This window comes from Taudactylus pleione, unplaced genomic scaffold (assembly GCF_031769625.1).
Source record: "Taudactylus pleione unplaced genomic scaffold, aTauple2 ptg000959l, whole genome shotgun sequence".
Classification (NCBI taxonomy): Eukaryota; Metazoa; Chordata; class Amphibia; order Anura; family Myobatrachidae; genus Taudactylus; species Taudactylus pleione.
In genome coordinates this window covers 1,072,847-1,093,162 of record NW_028285360.1, presented here as the reverse complement: position 1 = coordinate 1,093,162, position 20,316 = coordinate 1,072,847, and the positions used below count along the sequence as shown (strand labels likewise).

The window sequence follows — 20,316 nt, the reverse complement described above, 5'->3', positions numbered from 1 at the left end:
AATAAAGCAAAACATAAAGCATAACACTAGCAACACTTCTGTAGTCAAAATAAGACGTAACACTGTAAGAGCGTCAAGACAATTGATGAAGCAAATTAACCAATACTAGTAAATAACATAACAAGTGTTTGACAAATATAACCTATAGTATAATTGCTATTGATAATCATTATGACAAAATATGGCATAGCTTACAAGAAACATTGTAATCCCAAGGACTAGTTCATCCCCTTTGGTGCCAAAGTATTTAAGGTATAAATCAAATTTACTTTCTTTTTGGAGTAAAATTTTATTACGATTACCACCTCTCATAGCGCAATGGACATGGTGAATAATAATTGACCGTATGCTGGTGATACTGTGTTTAGCCCCAAAACAATGGCGGGCCTGGCTGGTCACCGTGACCTGATGCCAAAGCTGAACGGATGGCACTACAATGAAGCGCCATTCGTTTGCGGAACTGTCTTTGGGTTTTACCAATATAAGACAATCCGCATGGGCATTTTAGCATGTAAACAACATAGATGGTGGTACATGTAACTGCATAGTTTATAAAGAATCTCTTGCCTGTGTTTGGATGGCAAAAATATTTCCCGACTGTAAGGGAATGACAAGTGACGCACCCCAAGCATCTGTGACATCCCACCTTTTAGCTGAGAAAATGAGTGGGGCTTACTAATCCCATACCTGTAATGTCTAGTTTCACAACCTGGTCCCGAATATTTTCCCCCTCGTGTAGCTAGACATTAATGGAGTTGAACAACAACTACTATCAGGGCCGGCTCTAGGGGTGTTCAACCTGAGCGGTCGCACAGGGGCACCTCCCATAGAGGGTGCACCCCTCCCCACCCTCCCGATTTCAGCGGGACATTACTGTCCCGCTGTTCCACCCCTGGGCCGAAGTGGGCAGCGGGAAGTTAAATCAGGAGGTTTTGGACCCCCCACTGCCACAGGTGTGCAGTGATGCCAGACCCCTGAGCCTCTGAATGGATGCTGCGTGCATGCGTGTGGCACCCATTCAGTGATGGGAGAGGGCTTGGTGAAGCCCAGCTATTGAGGCTCCCCCCAGCCTCCTAATAATGTCACATAGGGGCATGGCCTATGGTAATTAGGCCACACCCCCTTTTTTGATTGCAAAGATAGGGCGCTCTGGAGGGGGTCGGCACAAGGTGCTCCGACCCCTGGAGCCAGCCCTTACTACTATATAATGAGGGCTTGCTTTTGGATGATATAATCCTATACAGGAGATATATCGATGATCTTCTTATTATATGGTCAGGTTCAGAGAGTACTTTGACATTTCACATCAGTTTAGAATCCATACAGTATTTGGATGTCAACATTTGTCTTGTTCAACATACTATTTCTACTTCCCTATTCATCAAAAGTACGGACAGAAACACCATCCTCAGAAATGAGAGTTTCCATCCATTACATTTGCGTAGAGGCCTACCGTACTCGCAATTGTTGCACGTACGACGCATTACATCTGACCCCAATAAGGTTGAGAAAGCCCTTGATGACATGATTGATAAATTTGTCACCCGGGGCTACAACAGACAAGAACTAACAACATTAAATAAGAAAGTTATGAGCATCCCACGTGATAAAACTTTAGAATCCAAAAGTCAGACTAAAACTCCATCACTTCCTGACCGAATACCTTAGGTCAATAGATTTAATATCAATAGCACATCTATCACTAAAAAAGCTAAACACTGGTGGCCCATAGTGAACAGTGATCCAGATCTGCCCTCACTTTACAATAAAAAATTAATGTCTAGCTACATTAGGGGGAAAAATATTCGGGACCAGGTTGTGAAACTAGACATTACGGGTATGGGATTAGTAAGTCCCACTCATTTTCTCAGCTAAAGGTGGGATGTCACAGATGCTTGGGGTGCGTCACTTGTCATTCCCTTACAGTCGGGAAATATTTTTGCCATCCATACACAGGCAAGAGATTCTTTATAAACTATGCGATTACATGTACCACCACGTATGTTGTTTACATGCTAAAATGCCCATGCGGATTATGTTATATTGGTAAAACGCAAAGACAGTTCCGCGAACGCATGACACTTCATTGTAGTGCTATCCGTTCAGCTTTGGCATCAGGTCACAGTGACCAGCCAGTGGCCCGCCTTTGTTTTGGGGCTAAACAAAGTATCGCCAGCATATGGTCAATTATTATTGACCATTTCCCTTGCTCTATGAGAAGTGGTAATCATAATAAATTTTTACTCCAAAAAGAAAGTAAATGGATTTATATTTTAAATAACGATATAAATCCATTCGAGCTGAACGAGTCCTTGGGATTACAATGTTTCTTGTAAGCTGTACCATATTTTGTCATGATTATCGATAGAGATTATACTATAGGTTATATTTGTCAACCACTTGTTATGTTATTTACTAGTGTTGGTTAATTTGCTTCATTAATTGTCTTGACGCTCATACAGTGTTGCGTTTTATTTTGACTACAGAAGTGTTGCTAGTGTTATGCTTTATGTTTTGCTTTATTTTTGATCTAAGATGCATTGCCATGGCAACCAGTTGACGTCAGACATTTGGCACTCCCCTGGATGGCGTCATCGCGACTGCATTGAGCTCTGTCCGGCGTGTGGAGCAATGGCGCTGGCGGACGGCGTTGTCCAGGTGAGTGAGATGAATCTCATTTACTTCATCCAGGTCATGTGATTCATGGTATAAATATGCTCTGTTTTTAGTTTAATGTTTGTATTGTCTGTCCCTGAAGACAGGGGATCCACCCCGAAACGTCGGAATAAAGGACTTTTACTTTTCATAATACAAGACTGCTGAGTGCCGCCTTTGTTGCAAATCTACGTATTTTGGGTGTTATCACCCTGGGAGTGCACCGCAGCATTACCGACTTTATACCGGATTGCCGGGCATTCCAGCCTGCTTATATATATATATATAAGCGAAGTATAAAAAAGTAAAAGATGATTACAAGGACATAAGAGTTTACCCATGGCTTGTTAGTCAAACTACGAGACGTCCCTGGAGAGGTGGTGGGAGTATTCGTAGGAGAACTGACATTCAATTTACTGATATTGACACTTCACAAAGTGACTCTGATAATCCTGTATCTGGTAGAGGCGATTTTTTAGGAGAAAAGATGTACACAAGGGGTACATCAAAGGATGGGAAGGACTTAAGAGACACTGTAGGAGAGGGGGCCGCAAACATAAAAAAACGAGGGAAAGGAAACAAGGGGCCGAAGAGATAATTGTGTTTAATTTATCTGATCATGTTCTTTCTGAACATGAATCTGCTGTACTTTCAAAAGGTTTATCATTTCTGCAGACATTTAAACAAAATAGCTTTGACCATGAGAGGAACTCTATAATTTTCATAGGACATTAAGACTCAAAGATTTCTTCGTATGGAAGGATGATCAGGATTCTGCGGCTAGACCCTTTAATGTCAGCAGCACCTTTGATCCACCTTCCCCCAATGCCTCAATTGAAACATTTATGAGACTTGTTAAATCTGAGACGTTACCACAATTAAAGAAAGCCAGGATTTTTCACTCCAACCTTTCTAAACAAGAAATAGTGGCCACTAAAGCTTTGCAAAATAATGATGCAATAGTGATTCGCCCCGACAAGGGCGGGGGGATAGTAATTATGAATCGCATAGATTATGTCAATGAGGTTATGCGTCAGTTGAGTGATGTGGAGTGTTATAGACCACTAACCTTTGACCCTACTGATAAATTTAAGAGAGAAATAGATGCTATCATTCAGCTAGGTCATGTGAATGGTTGGATTGTTGAGTATACTGTGTGCTTTCTTAAACAAGATTTCCCCAAGGTACCCTTACTTTATATCTTACCAAAAGGGCATAAGTCACTTACCCAGCCCCCTGGTAGGCCTATTATTAGTTCTCGGGGGTCACTTTGCCAGAGCCTGTCACAATATGTTGACTACTATTTACAGCCAGTAGTCCAAAGTACGCCATATTTTCTTAAAGATACGTCTGATTTTTTGCAGAAATTGTCATCTATTGGCCAGCCACCGAAAGACTGCTTACTGGTGACACTTGATGTCACCAGTTTATACACTAATATAGCACATGCCGAGGGTATGGATGCTGTTAGGGAGGTTATGTCCTCCAGTCCACAGTATGCGGGTCCCCCGATTGAATTTATTATTTTATTAATGGCGATTATTTTGCAGAAAAATTATTTTTTGTTTAATAATGCATTCTATCTACAGCTCAAAGGGACAGCCATGGGGTCAAACATGGCCCCGTCATTCGCCAACATTTTTATGTATCATTTTGAGAAATTACATATCAGGGCCAATCCCTATATTTCACATCATATTCAATTTTATGTGAGGTTTATAGATGATCTTTTCATGCTGTGGACTGGAGGAGAGGAATCCGTCCTAGAGTTTGTGGGGGGTTTGAATCGGCTACCGGGATCTATTAGATTTACCTATAGATACAGTACAGAGAAATTGGATTATCTGGATGTTTGTGTTAGAATTACCCAGAGCAATTTTTCTACTGAAATTTTTAGAAAGTCTACAGACAAGAACACTCTGCTGTCAGCCAGGAGCTTTCATCCGCCCCCCCTCAAAAGGGGTTTGCCATATTCCCAACTTGTAAGGGTGGTTCGCATTACCTCTGATGTGTGGCGTTTACCAGAGGCCTTGGAAACTATGGGCAACAGATTTATTGACAGGGGTTACCCACATAGAGAAGTTAAAGATGCGATAAAGAAGTGTCTAATGTTGAACAGAGAGGATCTTCTTAATCCACTATCGACAAGTGATGAAGATATGAGACTTGTTTTTTCTAGCACATATTCCATCACCTCAGGGATTATTAAAAAAGCCATATTACGCCACTGGCATATAATACAGACAGACCCAATTTTGAAGGATGTGTGTAAGCTTACACCTCTATTCTGCTATAAAAGGAGCAGGAATATAAAAGACAAGATTGTAAGGTCTGATGTTGGTTCCAGAAGTAAATCCACCAGCAATTGGCTAAATCCCCAGGTTGGGTCCTTTCGGTGTTCGGGCTGTGTCAACTGTCGACATATGAGGATCGGCAGCACTATAATACATCCATCTAAGGGGACGGTATACCACCTTAAATATCGAATGTGTTGTGACACGAAATTTGTCATCTATGTTATTATTTGTCCCTGCAACAAGATCTATGTGGGTAAGACCATCCGGATGCTTAAAGAGAAGATAGCGATGCATCGGTCCTCCATTAAAAAAGCCTATGTGAAAATTTAACCCAGTACACCTTCGGTTGCCCGACATTTTGTTACAGAGGGACATACCCTCAAAGACTTTGTCTTTATGCCTATCAATCATGTGCCACCCCTTCGTAGAGGGAGAGATAGACATGGGCTCTTACTTAGACAGGAATGCAAGTGGATCCATAAGCTTGGAGCTTTGGTTCCTTATGGTCTTAATGATGAGTTCACTTTTGCTCTTTTTCTAAATATTTAATAGGCTGTTCTGTACTATAGGGAGATACCTGTGCCGATTCAATTCTCCCTGTTGTTTACATTTTTGACTCCTTCTTATTATGAAAATATTTCATGGTAGTGCTATATGTTTTATGTGTTGTGTGTCATTTGTCTGTTCCTTTATTAATGCTATATTCCGTATTTAGATCTGTAACATATGTCTGGGTTATTCATACTTGTATTTATTCACATCTGTGTTGATGTATGAATAATATACAGTACCAGACATTTATATAGCTTTTTTGTCTATATTTATTGTAAGTTATATGCATTTTTATGCTGTGTGGTGTTTGTTTACTGGGTCCGCCGGTGTCATTTCCGGCACCGGGGAACCTTTGTGCTCTCCGATCTAAGTAGACGTGGGATGTTGGTTCCGGCGGTCGCGTCATTTCCGGCGCGACGGGTGGTGACACGTGGCACATGCTGCTCTGGAGACGCGGGTATCCCGGTGGCCTGATGGTGCGGTTTATGACTTGGTACAGGTGAGCTCTACTGGTGGCTGATTGTTAGGGGTACATATTGGTGTTTGTGGCATTGTAGCTGGACAGTCCCCTGACGAAGGATGCGAAACGGCTGCTGTCAGAACTTACCGGGTTTATGAGCATGGCTCCCCGAGCCCATTGAAGGCTATTATATGCTAAGTATATATTTTTTGTGCTACATGGCTTTATGTCCCTGCTGGTGATTTTGGCATTAAATAAATTTTTTTATTGGATGTGCTGGATATGTTCCTTTTTGGACCTTGTTGCTATCTTTGATGCTATCAGAGCACCCATGGAACATTTATAGTGATGTGTGCGTCCTTCACACCTTTTATATATATATATATATATATATATATAAATTTAGATATACAAGGAGATGCAGCTGACAGGTTCGGGGGCAGGACTCTCACGTCATTAGGCATCGTCCCTGTCACGGCAAAATGACAAGATTTTTATGGGTCTGCGAGGAGTGGACTGGGCTTAATCACATGATTGACTTCATTTTAGCCCCACCCCTCCATACAGGCTCTCTGGAAAATTGGGAGACTCCTGCATCTTCCAGTAGGGTAGGCAAATATGGCACCCATTGAACTGCATTGTCAAATTCAAATGAATGGAAAATCTCTCTCATCTCAATGGTTTAGAGGCAATCTCAAGACCCTGGATACAATGAAATTATGTTTACTTTAAATAGCCTTTACCTATATTCCCTCTACTCTACACTTCAAAATGGAGAAGCTGAGTATATATTATAGAGATTTGTTGACTTTTAGTTAATCCCCTTATCCCACAAATATTCTCTAAATTTAAATCCAAAAGGTTTTGGACAAAAAAATTTGCTACGCAGTGAAATTAGCACAGCGAATGGGAAACACAGCATCTGGAGCTTCTGGATCTGACCTGCAGAGAGATGGTCAATAGACTATAATTGTTCTGGTTTGTAGTCAGGGTCGGACTGGCCCACAGGGGTACAGAGAAAATCCCCAGTGCATGAGGACCCCACCCCATCCTCTGGGGATTATGTTCCAGACTATGCACTTGAATTATACATTGTTACTTGATTAATGGGTCAGTTACCTGGTAGAGCAGGAACATGAATGAACATGGGGGCTTGGCTCATTACCATTGAAACTACACCAACATTCGCCCTCTTGCCAGTCAAACTTATCAGACCCGACACACCCTTGTCCTCTCTAATGGTTGGCCATGACTCTGTAATGGCTAGCCACACCCTCTCTGGAGACTGGCCACACACCTTAAGCATGCGCCCCTGCCGCTGCATTCCCTTGGTGGGCCCTTCACGCCCCAGTCTGACACTGTTTGTAGTATACTCTATGCACAGGAATTTATAAAATCAAATGGTTTCTCAGTGTAATGACTGTATGTGGGAGTAAATTCTGATTTGGTTATATCAGCCTGACAAAAAAACATCTTTATTAAACCAATATAGCATATTTGTGTATTGTGCTTAATTATATACCAATAGCTGTAATTGGTTTTAAATAACATATTCTTTATTAAAGAGGTCTTCGCTGAATATAACCCTCATAAATCTGCGATTTCCTGAAGCCAAATGCTTTTAACATCTGCAGTGGGCTCATTTCAGTGCAGCTTTGCTGCAGTCCAAGCCTCAGTGTACAATCCATCCATTCCTCTTCAGGATAGCTGTGTATAACTAGCTCTAATGAGAAGCCCTGAATGATTTAGTCCGAGAACGATGTCTGCTGCAGAGTGATTGGCATTATGGCTTCAGGTAATGATGGGGAAACTGGTTACTTGGAGGGGCGGGTTATACTAAAGGGAGTTTTTCAATAGTGAACTACTTCTTTAATCAAGAAACTGGAATACACTCCCAATTACTTACTATGGTTATGCAAACAAGAGAGACGATAGATTAAGGGTATCCAGTTGATTAGTGGATACTAAAAAGGTCGACATTCAGAAGGTCGACACATTATGAATGTTGATAGTCAAAAGGTCTATAAAGCAATAGGCAAAAATGAATGAGCATTCTTGCAGCTGTGGACTCTCCTAGAATAATTGCAGGGGCAATGGGGCAGCGATGGTGCCATCCCCAGGACCCTGGACGATGGCACCACTCACACACACCCCTAGTTACGGACCTCACACACACCCCTAGTTACGGACCTTTTTTCTGGAGTGCAGCCTTGACAAACAAGCCCTGATTATTGGCTCTGAATAGTTGGAACTAAACTATGAGAAGTTAAAAACAAAGCCCTGATAAATAATAAATAGGAACCTTAAATTATGATACATTCGTGAGGATTTAGGTAATGGACAAAGGTGGTGTTTTGTATCAACCAAAGTAACTTTTTCTATCCACAGTAAACAGTTTGTTTTAGTGTAAGCATTCATCAATTAATTATTGTATATTGTGACATTACATTACATGAATGCTTCATCTTCATAAATTAGAAGTATGCTTATGGGCTGATTTAGGGGTCATGACGCCCTCTAGGCAGAACAGTAATGGCCACCCCTCATCACCCAGTTTTATCATTTTCATTGTTTGCTTATAAGATCTCATTTGGTGATTTCATTTGAATATAGTATGATAACAAAACATTAGCTATAACATTTTATTTTTGTAGGACAGCTTGCAGGGGCAGTCTGTGCATGTCCTACCCATCCACACTCCGCTTAAGATGGCATATGGCACAGTACAGTGGAAACTTTTGTAGTTACTGGGAAATTTCAGACTGACAGCGATAAAACACGGCCCTAGGCACATACCTTTTGTGCCTAATGGGAATTCACCACTGAGTATAGTACATCTCCTCAATGTGTTCTAGGTATAGAAGGAAACACAGCAGTGTGTACTGTACAGTATGTACAGATTAACAAATCGCTTAAGAGCTAGGTCCTATGCCAACCTAGACAGCAAATGCCAGCTGTCATCCCTTAGAAGAGGCTTAATGCCAATCAGCAGTGCCAGATTAAAGCCCACATGGGCCTGGAGCTGAAATTTATGAAGGGCCTACAGTGTGCCTCTGCAGTGGGTGTGACCAGCACCGCAGGAGAGTGTGACTAGTGATATGGGGTGTGCGACCAGTGTTGTGGGCATGTAGTCTGCACAGGTAGTGTGACTAGTGCCTACCTTCAAAAATCTCAATCTCCCTCCACTTTTTGCTTATATCAATAGTGTAATGTGAGAGTCTACAAATGGACAAAGGGAAACAACCCTTGTTAGTGACCATAAAATGACAAAAAAAAAAAGTGGTACGTAATGATGATGTAAATGTGAAACCCCTCTACTAAAGAGTATATGGGTCATTATTAAGTGATGTCATGAATGTGAAATCTCTATATAAAAAAGAGAGACCTTATATATATATATTATTATTAAAAGCTTGTCGCTGCCTGCATACCAGTGATCAGCAGCATTGCAGCAGCCAGCAAGAAACAACATTTCTGTAACCCCAATCAGTAGCAGGAAGGCAGCCAGCAGGACTGACACCAGCAGGATCAGTCACACCTTCACGCACCTGCCATACACTTTTTACTCCAAAATTTATGACTATAAAAATGATTAGAACAATACAAATAAGATATTTATAATTTTTTTCTTAAAAATGTTCTTATGATAAAAACTCTGGAGTATTCCTAAGTATGACAGGAAAGGCTCTGCCTCACCTTACCGCACATCACTGCACGGAGGTGAAGGGAGGCGTGCGGCCCATGGTTGGGGAAGGGGGCCTCGAATGGTACCGACAGGAAAAAAATTCCTATCTACAGCAGCACAGCAGATGCTGTGGGCCTCTTTTGATGGGGGGGCCTGGAGCTGCAGCTCCATCCTCCCCATTGTTAATCTGGCCCTGCCAATGAGGGGAAATAAAGCTTAGACAGAGTCTTGCCGAGTCTCACACCATCCTCAAAACAATAGAACTGGATTTACTAAAATTAACTCTGGTTATTTTAGAAAAATAGAGATTACCTTTGCAAACAATATTAAGTTAACAAGCACTTCATACTATTTCCTGAATCTCTGAAACGTTTATGTGGATCTACACAAATATCACAGAACATATTCCATGTGTTGTGCAAAATCCAAGGACGCGAGGTAGTGAGTACTACTTATCTGGACTCGGGCCAGTTGGAGGGGCAATCTTCTCTCACTGCCTGATAGGCTGCTGTGGCTCTGCTGCTAAACAGGTGTGGCCAGCGGTAGAAATGGGCAGAGAGGAGGTGTTACCGGTTGCGGCGATCTCACCTCCAGGAACCGCTCACCGTGTGCTGAGCGAGCTGTGCTGCGCAGAATAGTTTCTTAAGTTTTTTTGGTTGGGGAATGGCCATGCCTCATGGATTTGGCCATGCCTCCCCCCAGTAAAAGGGCTCGTCAGAGCTCTTGATGGCTCTGGCAACATCTGGCACACACAAAGGTTGATGATAAAATAAACCTTAATAAGGAACATCTGCAGAAATTGCCCCTTTTTTGATACACCTAAATAATTAATAAATCCAGGTTTTAAAACATACCAATAAAATTAAAATGCTTGGATCAAAGTTTAGCAAGCATTAAGGAATGTAATAGCAGGGCTGTAACTAGGGGTGTGCAACTTGAGGCGTTGCACAGAACGCGGGGCCCTGGAAGTGGCTCTGTCACTTCCCCAAGGCACCTGCATATGGCTTGCAGAGTGCCTGGAACAAACTCTGTCAACAATTACATCACCCCCCCCCCCCACATCTACTTTACTGAATATGACTAACTAATCATTTTCAGAAGAGCTATAAGAGATTGGCGCAGCTACAGTATATGGAAGTAGAAGAAGTTAAGGGGAGCTGCAAATAAGGAGAAAGGTGGAATTATGTAGAGTATTTGTATGGAAAAATGACACAAATTATAGGGGGTAGTCTAAGTAATTATATGGAGAAGGAATTAGTCCCGGTGGTGAAGAGGAATTCATTCAGATCCCTTCACCACTCTCAGCTCCTTCAACCGGAAGCCGTGCATGTGTGAGCTTGGGTTCACACATGCGCAGTAGCACTGCGGAGTCAGACTCAGCAGTGCTAATTTTCGCAGCTACTAGGATTCGCGGGGACAGCAGATCTTTGGATCAGCTGTCTCCGCACCGGAGCAATGTCGCCGCTCACGGAAAAATAGATTGTTGATTATCGGGGGAGTGGTAATAGGGATTCACATCTTCTGTACATGTACACAGAAATGTTATAGGTAGATAACTGTGTTATATAACTAAGCATACTGTATGGGTAATAAATAATACAGTGGAACATTAATGGGAGATGCTTAATAGAGGACAGTAGCCCACATATAAACATAAGAAACATTTGGCAGTTTTGTATAAAGAGACATAAGTTATGGTGTGCATTATTTAGAAGACTAGGAAACATTTTGTGTTGTCCCCTTTTATTTCTAAAATTCTGTTACAATTAAGCTCTCTCTGTCCTCAGGTCAGTATTGCTAAGATTACCAATACTAGTACTGCAAGGGGAAAACATTAAACTCTGAGCCGAGCTGAATATAAGGGGTGAAAAGTGCAGACTTGTATGCACTTCAACTAAAACACAATGATATAAGCATTATAATATATATATATATATATATATATATATATATATATATATATATATATATAACCAAAGAAATAAATGAATAACTATTCCGTATATGCTCTTCATAATACATACCATTGCATAGATTTACCTCATATTATATTCTCAGCACATACATGTCTGATTTCACACGTGGCACACCCAAATATAGAAATGTTTATATGTATACATAAGTGCACACTTAAGTAGAAGCAGACAAACATATATGTACACACTTCCACATGTTTTCCAATACCCAAACTGGGCAATCTCATTATAAAATTAGCAAAGTAATATCTTTCTCACAGAAGGTTGGTTATCTGATATATAATAAAATGATAACTAGATAACGCAAGGTACTATTGCTACATATTGACCCAAATCCCAACTCCGCCCCATACCTCACAATCCCATACATGACCAAGACGTTCCCGAGCAGCCCCACAACGCAGACCACGGAGTAGAGGGCAGTGATTGCCACAGCCATTATAATTGAAGCATGGTTTCTGGAGACCCCCTGGCCTGGGACACTGAAGCTGCTGTTGGATGGAGTAGAGGAGGAGAGGTTCTGTGTAGCATTGTAGAAGAGGATGTCTGAGTATAGCCGTGAAGTGGACAGCTCTAGCTCCATATTCAAGCAGTGGGCTAATACTTGCTCCAGCACAGATGCTAAGTACAAGTGGTACCAGAGTCTGTGTTACCGTGGAGACAGCAGGAAGGATGCTGAGGACAGGATGCTCGATCCTCATCAACTGAAAGAAAAGGAGGGAGTGAAAGAAAAAAAAAACTCCTGCTCTCATACTGTACATGCAGATCCTCCTCTACCACCCCCTTCCCTTTTCATTTCCCCCTCCAACATTCACTCCTCCTTCTCATAAATTACCTCAATCCCCACAGACATTCCCTGGTTTCTCCAATCACATATTATACTTTACAGCAATATACTCACCTTCAATATACATCCCTGATGTCTCTTAATGATCCTGATTACTTCTGTAAATAATTCTGGCTTACCTCCAGTGCAGCTGCCCCTATCCCTTTCAGACTGACAAGCTGTCAATCACAGCTCCACATCTCAGTGAAACTTAATTTACTTACATTTTGTAACATCTGTATATTTGTATATTTCTGTATTGTTAAAAAGGCTTAAATACTTTAGTCCCACTTTTTGGCTAAATCTCCTTTGGAGTTACCCCTTCTCTGCTTTTCTGTATTTTTCCTGTGTACGCATCCTCCTACGTCTTCAGCACTTATTGCCTCCTCTCGTTTCCATCTTTCACAAGGCTTATCCAAATAGGCAATAGTTCATTTAATCTCTCCTCCATACTGTTTTTGACAGGTGAATAGAAGAGAGACAGAATCTGACATAGAGATCATTGTTCTCTATGGGGTAATGTCAGTGAAGTACACACGGATGTCTTTGCAGGACAGGTGATGAAGCAGGTATAGGGAAAAGTAGAGCCTGTTCCTATATCCTGTCAGTATTGTATTATAGTTTTGGTTAGGCAGCTACAGTATGTGCTCAGCAATGGTCTCTGTAGGTTGCAAGAAAATTTGTGATCATCAGTCAAATTATCTGTCAAAAACGTAACGTGATGGAATTAAGTTATGCCCATGTACCATGCTATTTAGAAGATACCTCCCAAACTGTACCCAGGTAAAATTAGGACAAAATAAACCCAGCCTTGATCTACACAAACCTCACCCTATATTTTCACAACCCCACTCTTATCTGCCCTAAAACAACCTTCTCGTGAAGCCCCACACACTTATCTGTAAGCCCAACCCCTTTCAAGATCCAAAAATTAGAACTACTGTATATTACAGTTTTTTCATGTGTACATAAAAAATGCATTTTCAGCATGTGTGCAAAATGTGTGAGTGCATAATTAAAAATATCTGTACATTTTTAAATCTGGACTAGCAATCTACATTGAATGATTACCAGTTATAACAAATGGTTAATGTTGTGCACTTTATAAAAAATAAACATATCAATGCACATGTGAGATGGCAAAAAACATGCTGCCCATCCTAAAGACAACCAGCCCTATGCTGATAGCACTAGGGCTAATCCCCACACGCTTTGGGCGGTGGGTTTGGAATAGAACCTATGGGTTCCTCTATGCTCTGTCATGCCCATTTTAAATGGCTTTCAAGGCATGCTGGAGCTTGGTGAACCTTACTGCACCTATAAAAAAAAAATATTAATAAAAAGATTTTATTAAATAAAAATTCCCCCACTGATCCCTCACTCATCAATTTATTACTCACTCAGATCCCTTGGGAAAGGGTTCTCTTCTGTCTATATATTATCCTATAAAGTTGTCGAAATTACAAAAACAAAACATATGGTACAAACCAACCAACTTAAGAGACCCCAACGTTAATGGCAGGTAAATTGTGGACACTGCCATGGAAATGAATGGGGGTGCTCTGCTTTGGCAGAGTGTAGGAGCTACAGCAATTTTCCATGCCCTAACAAGCATTTAAAGTGGGCATGACAGGGCTAGCCATGACACTTAGGACCATACTTACCCTAGCTTCTGGCTCCCACAAGCTGGAGGTGGCCACTGTGGGAGGAAAGGATAAGCAAAATGCATAATTTGTTAAACCCCCACAATGCAATGCAGCAAATCGTGGTATTGCACAGAGAGGGCAGTGATATTATGATGTAACTTGCAGAGAATACAAACATTGCACCATCCTTTTTACTAGCAAGGTAGCGTGCTCTAATCTTCAGGGAGTCCGGGGTCTGCACAAAAATTTGCAAGTCTCCCAGACGTGAGTATGTGTGTGGGGCGCCAGTAATGAAGACTATTAAATCTATTCTTTAACAATAATTATTAACCCCACTTCCACAGCCCAAGAAGTGTGGGGAATAGCCCTAGTGCTGTCATCACAGGGCTAGTTATCCTTGAGGGTGACACATATTGTTTCTTTGCGGGCCTCACTTCACCAGGGGATAACAGCAGGGGAGTTTTAAGAGAGAAGAGGGCTCGTGTGCAGCCTCCGTTTAGACCCCCTCCTCTCTGTCAGCGCAGTAGATTCTGGCTTACTGCTGGAATCTACTGCGCATGCGCGGGTCTCTGGGAAAATGGCGTCCACGCCTTTTCCCCGGGGACATCTTTTTTGCGCATGCACAAGTCATCAGGAAAATGGGAGCCGACATTTTCCCGGTCTGGCGCTGCAGAGCAGCACACCAGAGGTTGCGGAAAGGTAAATATAACTAAATATGGATGCAGGGTGTGCAGTGTGGACCCCCGCTGGACCCAGGGACCTTGTGCATTGCACACCCTGCACCCATTATAAATACGCCCCTGGATATCAGCCCCGTACTACCTGGCCTAGGACTGGTTGCAACTATGGTGGGGGGGACCCAATCCCGTGTCTCCTCTGCTCTAGTGCCACCAGACTTTACAGGTAGAGCCATAGGCAAACGCAGGGGGGGTTTCCATATGCCTGGAAACCCCCCTCCCTAGCCCACACCATGACTACAATAGTAATAGTAATGTAATAGAATTTTACTAGTGCTGCATTTTCTTCACAGTATCAAAAATGAAATAATTTGCACCACCTGTGCAACTTTTAAAATGTATCAGTTAGCAATAAATAACCTGTGCACCAACTAGGAGATCTGGAAATCATTCACTGTTAGGGATGTGCTGCTATAGAGCCCAATATGTACACATATGTCCAGGGCAGTGCTAGGTTATTCTGCTGCTCCCCCAAACTCCCGAACTTGCTGTAATACTCTGGAATGGTGCTCACATCTAAAATAAAAACATTCAGCTCAGGCAGGATGGCCCTACGGCCACATTTAATGGCTTACTGTGATTGCTGGTCCTCTATATGCTGGAATTATGACACACAATATACTTTGTATGATGCATATTATAGCTGGTTAAGTGCTAATTCTACCCTCTTCATGGACTGGCCACACTCGCACTAAAATCAGGCATTTGGAAACCCCCCTCTAGAAATCCTGCGTTTGCCACTGAGAGCCTAGTGCTAATGGAATATCGAGAGAACCCCACTCTTTGTCCTCCTGTTCTTTCCACTACCAGCCTAGGCTTTACAGGTATTCCCTAGTGTGCATCTTCAACAACAACAAAAAAATCAGTTTTGCTGCGCTTTTGCCAATAGCATTGAGTTTGGATTGCAGCAGAATTGGGGATTAGAAACCAATGAGCATTGATTTCGGTTTACAAAACACCATCTAACCCAATGTTTAAAAACACCACCTGCGATGCCCATCAGTTTTCTAACCACGGGAAACCAGCCGCTTAGTAAATTTACCCCTTACTCTTTTACAGAACTTTAGTAGTAGCTTTTGTATAATGTTCTTCTTGGACTTACTTAAATGAGGGGGCCTTTGTATATGTACATGTACTGTACCAAATATAACCACATTTATACGAGAGGACAAATGCATTCACTTTCTTTTTTATTTCATAGTATATGTTGTTGGGCATGAATTGTTATTCAGTTTAAATTAAGATGTGTTTCAGGTAGAGATGAGCGGTTCCGGTTCCCTGAGAACCAGACCCACCCGAACTGCGGGGATCCGAGGCGATCTGAGGCAAACCTCGAATCTCTCCTCCTGCCCTAATCGAGGCAAAACCTTGCGATCCTCTGTCGGATCTCGAGGTTTTGCCTCGAACGGCCATTTTAAAAATCCCTTTGCCTTCAATGGGCAAAGCGCTAATTGGCTGACAGAGCCATCTGTCACGGCTCTCAGCCAATTAGTGTTAAGCCCATTAAATGCAGGGAAAAAAGAAGATGGCACTGGTTCCCGCAGATGGCACCCCCCATGGCCGGCAACCCCTGCTACCGACACACCTGCTGCCGGCAACCTCCGCTGCCCACACACCAGCTGTCAGCACCCCCACTGCTGACACCGCCGGCAGCCCCGCTGCTGACACCACTGGCTCCCCCATGCTGTCGACACTGCCGGTACCCTGCACTGAGAACACCCCTGCACTGCCGACACAGTCAGCAAACCTGCACTGAGGACACCGCTGGCACCCCTGCTCTGCCGACACTGCCGGTACCCTGCACTGAGGACACTGCCAGCACTCACAATTGCCATTCCATGTGCTGAGGATATTGTCAGCAACCCCCACACTGCCGCCACAGCCAGCAAATCTGACTGAAGACACTGCTGGCACCCCCGCTCTGCTGACACCGCCTGTACCCTGCACTGAGGACACTGCCAGCACCGCAGCACTGCCATTCCATGTACTGAGGACACCATCAGCAACCCTGCTCTGCCGACACTGCTGTCACAGTAAGTGCACTATTGTATCCAACCCACACTGTATAACACACTGTATCCTTGTTGAAAATTGGAAGCTGAACTGCCACATGTTAGTGCCGCCCACTGTGTCACGTATCTTAGTCAGCCAGCTAGCACCGCAGCACTGCCATTCCATGTACTAAGGACACAGTCAGCAACTCCCACACTGCCGACACAGCCAGCAAACCTGCACTAAAGACACCGCTGGCACCCCCACACTGCCGTCACTGCCGGTACCCTTCACTGAGGACACTGCCAGCACCGCAGCACTGCCATCCCGTGTACTGAGGACACCGTCAGCAACTTCTGCACTGCCGACACAGCCAGCAAACCTGCAGTGAAGACACCACTGCCACTGCCGACATCACCAGTACCCTTCACTGAGGACACTGCCAGCTCCGCCATTCCATGTACTGAGGACACCGTCAGCGACCCCTGCACTGTCGACACAGCCAGCAAACCTGCACTAAAAACACCACTGGCACTGCCAACATAGCCGGTACCCTTCACTGAGAACACTGCCAGCACCGCAGCACTGTCATTCCATGTACTGAGGGCACCGTCAGCAAACCCTTCACTGCTGACACAGCCAGCAAACCTGCACTGAAGACACCGCTGGCACCCCTCTACTGACACTGCCAGTACCCTGCACTGAGGACACTGCCAGCACTGCAGCACTGCCATTCCATATACTGAAGACACCGTCACCAACCCCGCTCTGCCAACACTGGTAAGTGCACTATTGGTGTATCCAACCCACACTGTAATACATACTGTATCCGTGTTGGAAATTGGAAGCTGAACTGTCACGTTAGTGCCGTCCAATGTGTCACTTAGCTTAGTCAGCCAGTTAGCTGGATGCAACCTTTTGGCCTTAACTAGATGAAAAAAATAATATTGTGAGGTGGTCAAAATTGATTGGAAACGACTGGAAATAAATGTTATTGGGGTTATTAATACTGTAGGTACAAAAACAGTCCCATTTTATGTGATATTAGCTGTTTTATTTATTTTTTAAGGAAAAATCCAGATCCAAAACCAAAACACGAAAACAAAACACGGAGGTGAGGTTTTGGCAAAACCAATCCAGATCCAAAACCAGGGCAGATCCAGATCCAAAGCCAAAACACCGGGGTCGGCACACATCTCTAGTTTCAGATGAATATTCCACTAACAAAATATTCCAAACGTCGGGCCTGATCAGAGGTGGCCGCAGCTGAGTCTGTATCTTTATGCTAAAGCTACTACCGATTCTATGCATACTGAGACGCCCGCCTGCGTCTTTACATGCTCCATTGGTGCTCCACCGAAGCTTGCAACAGCCCTATGGAACGTGGAATTTCTCCGCCTGAGCATTGCGTCCTGTGCCAGCGGTTTGGATATTTAGACGTAGTCGCTGCCAGCGACATGAACGTGTTTGGCTAGGGACCCATCTGTTACCTCCCAGGAATGCCCAATTAAATCCAATCTGGACGCATATGCAGTGCGACTCAGACACATGCACAGTACTACCAACATTGGATAACTGTGTGCATATCAGCATTGCGTGCAGTTAGTGTTCACCTCTGAATCAGTTCAATTGTGTAATTTTCAGCAAAGATAATTATCTGTCCTCAAATTCCTTATTGTTCTGTAACACTGTTTTATGCAAATTTATGTGTACAAATCTCCAATTGTCACACTTTAGGTGGGGCAGTCCCCTGGACTCATGAATCATAATTTCTTTTACATCATGTGGACAGCAGGGTGTGTGTGTATCGTTTACCTGGGGTAGAGATGGCACCAGGATGCACTATGGGAAGAAGGCAAGCTAGCGGAAGCAGTGTGATGCTCTGGGCAATGTTCTGTTGGGAAACCTAGGGTCCTGGCATTCATGTGGATATTACTTTGACACATACAACCTACCTAAACATTGTAGCAGACTAAGCACACCCCTTCATGGCAACGGTATTCACCGATGGCAATGACTTCTTTCAGCAGGATAATGCGCTCTGCCACACTGCAAAAATTGTTCAGGAATGGTTTGAGGAACATGACAAAGAGTTGAAGGTGTTGACTCCAATTTCCCCAGGTTCCAGTACAATCGAGCCTCTGTGGGATGTGATGGAAAGTCCAAGCCATGGAGGCCCTACCTCCTAACTTAAGCTGGGTACACACAGGCTTGGACTGGGGCCCCGGGGATTTCCCCGGTGGGCCTCGGTGTTTAATAGCCACGCCCTCTTTTGCGAGTGGGCGTGGTCTAGACCAGGTCGCATGCAGGGTTTATTTTATAGCAGGCTGTTTAGGTGACTGACCCGGCTGCTGATCGCTGACCCCCCCTTCCCTGCACTGGGCTGTCTCACATCACCTGCCGTGGCATTCCGCGCTGTTCACTACTTTGTTTATAGTCTTGCTTGCAGAATCCCGTCTGGTGTAAGCTGCTGCCCCTCCCCCAGAACCATCCACCAATGAGGTAGGTTTGTCTCTTCTAGACACGCCCGCCTCTCCTCTCTCTGCACGGACTCCTGTGGCTGTGGCTTCCTGCTCCCTGCACAGCACTCTGACATTACAGAGAGTGTGAGGCTGGCTGGAGGCTGCTTTATATAGTAGTGTGCAGCATGGATTGCTTCATGTCTCCTTGCACTTGCAGCAAATGTCTCTCTCCTGTCACCTGCCATGAGAATGGCTTCAGGTAACATAGGACAATAAAAAAAAAGTTAATAAGTGCAACACCCCAAACCCCCCCCCCCCCCCCCCCAATCCACTACACATGTCCATTTTCTCTGCATCCCAATCCTTGGAATCCTCCTAATCTCTGGAATGTAACAGACCCTCTTGTCTTGTAAATTGTAACCCTCTCCCTGCCAGCCTCCTATTCCATGTACAGTATAGATTTTATTCCTGCTAAAAAATAGATTAAATATATTAGGTATGTATATAGAATATACACTATATATGTATGTATACTATGTATATGTATGCATGTGTATGTGTATGCTAATTATATGTATGCATGTGTATACTATGTATGTATATATGTATGTATATGTATGCTATGTGTTTGTATGTATGTGTATGCTATGTATAAGTACAGTATGTATGCATGTCTGTGTATACAATGTATATGTATGTATTATATATGTACAGTATGTGCGTGCATGCATGTTTGTATGTTATGTATGTATGCATGTCTATGTATACAATGTATATGTATACTATATATGTATTCTATGTATAGTTAATTGTGTATGCATGCTATGCATATATACATGTGTTCTATGTACATGATTGTTTATGTACAGAGGGTCTGATTCAGAGCCGGACGCTATTTGCGGACGGTCGTTCTGATAAAGGGGGTGGCTATTTAAATGAACCGTTCGCTCTTTGCGGTCTGTTGACGCCTCTATGTCTGAACGAGCGAACAAAACGTGGTCGTTATTTGGAAAAATACGCCCCTTGGC

At 43.3% G+C, this 20,316-nt stretch overlaps 1 protein-coding gene across 2 annotated transcripts in view; it reads right to left on the bottom strand.

The window, feature by feature from the left end:
• The window catches only part of LOC148473163 (delta-type opioid receptor), a 45,581-nt gene extending 26,485 nt beyond the window's left edge, over positions 1 to 19,096 (bottom strand). The window contains exon 1 of one of the 2 annotated variants that reach the window (XM_088460019.1): positions 18,782 to 19,096. In XM_088460019.1, coding sequence (XP_088316145.1) covers positions 18,782 to 18,789 — 8 coding nt within the window. In that variant the 5' untranslated portion in view covers positions 18,790 to 19,096. Of the gene's footprint in view, positions 1 to 11,978; positions 12,298 to 18,781 lie in introns of those variants that run through there. The other variant, XM_088460018.1, reaches the window with a different exon arrangement.
• Positions 19,097 to 20,316: the final 1,220 nt, after the last annotated feature.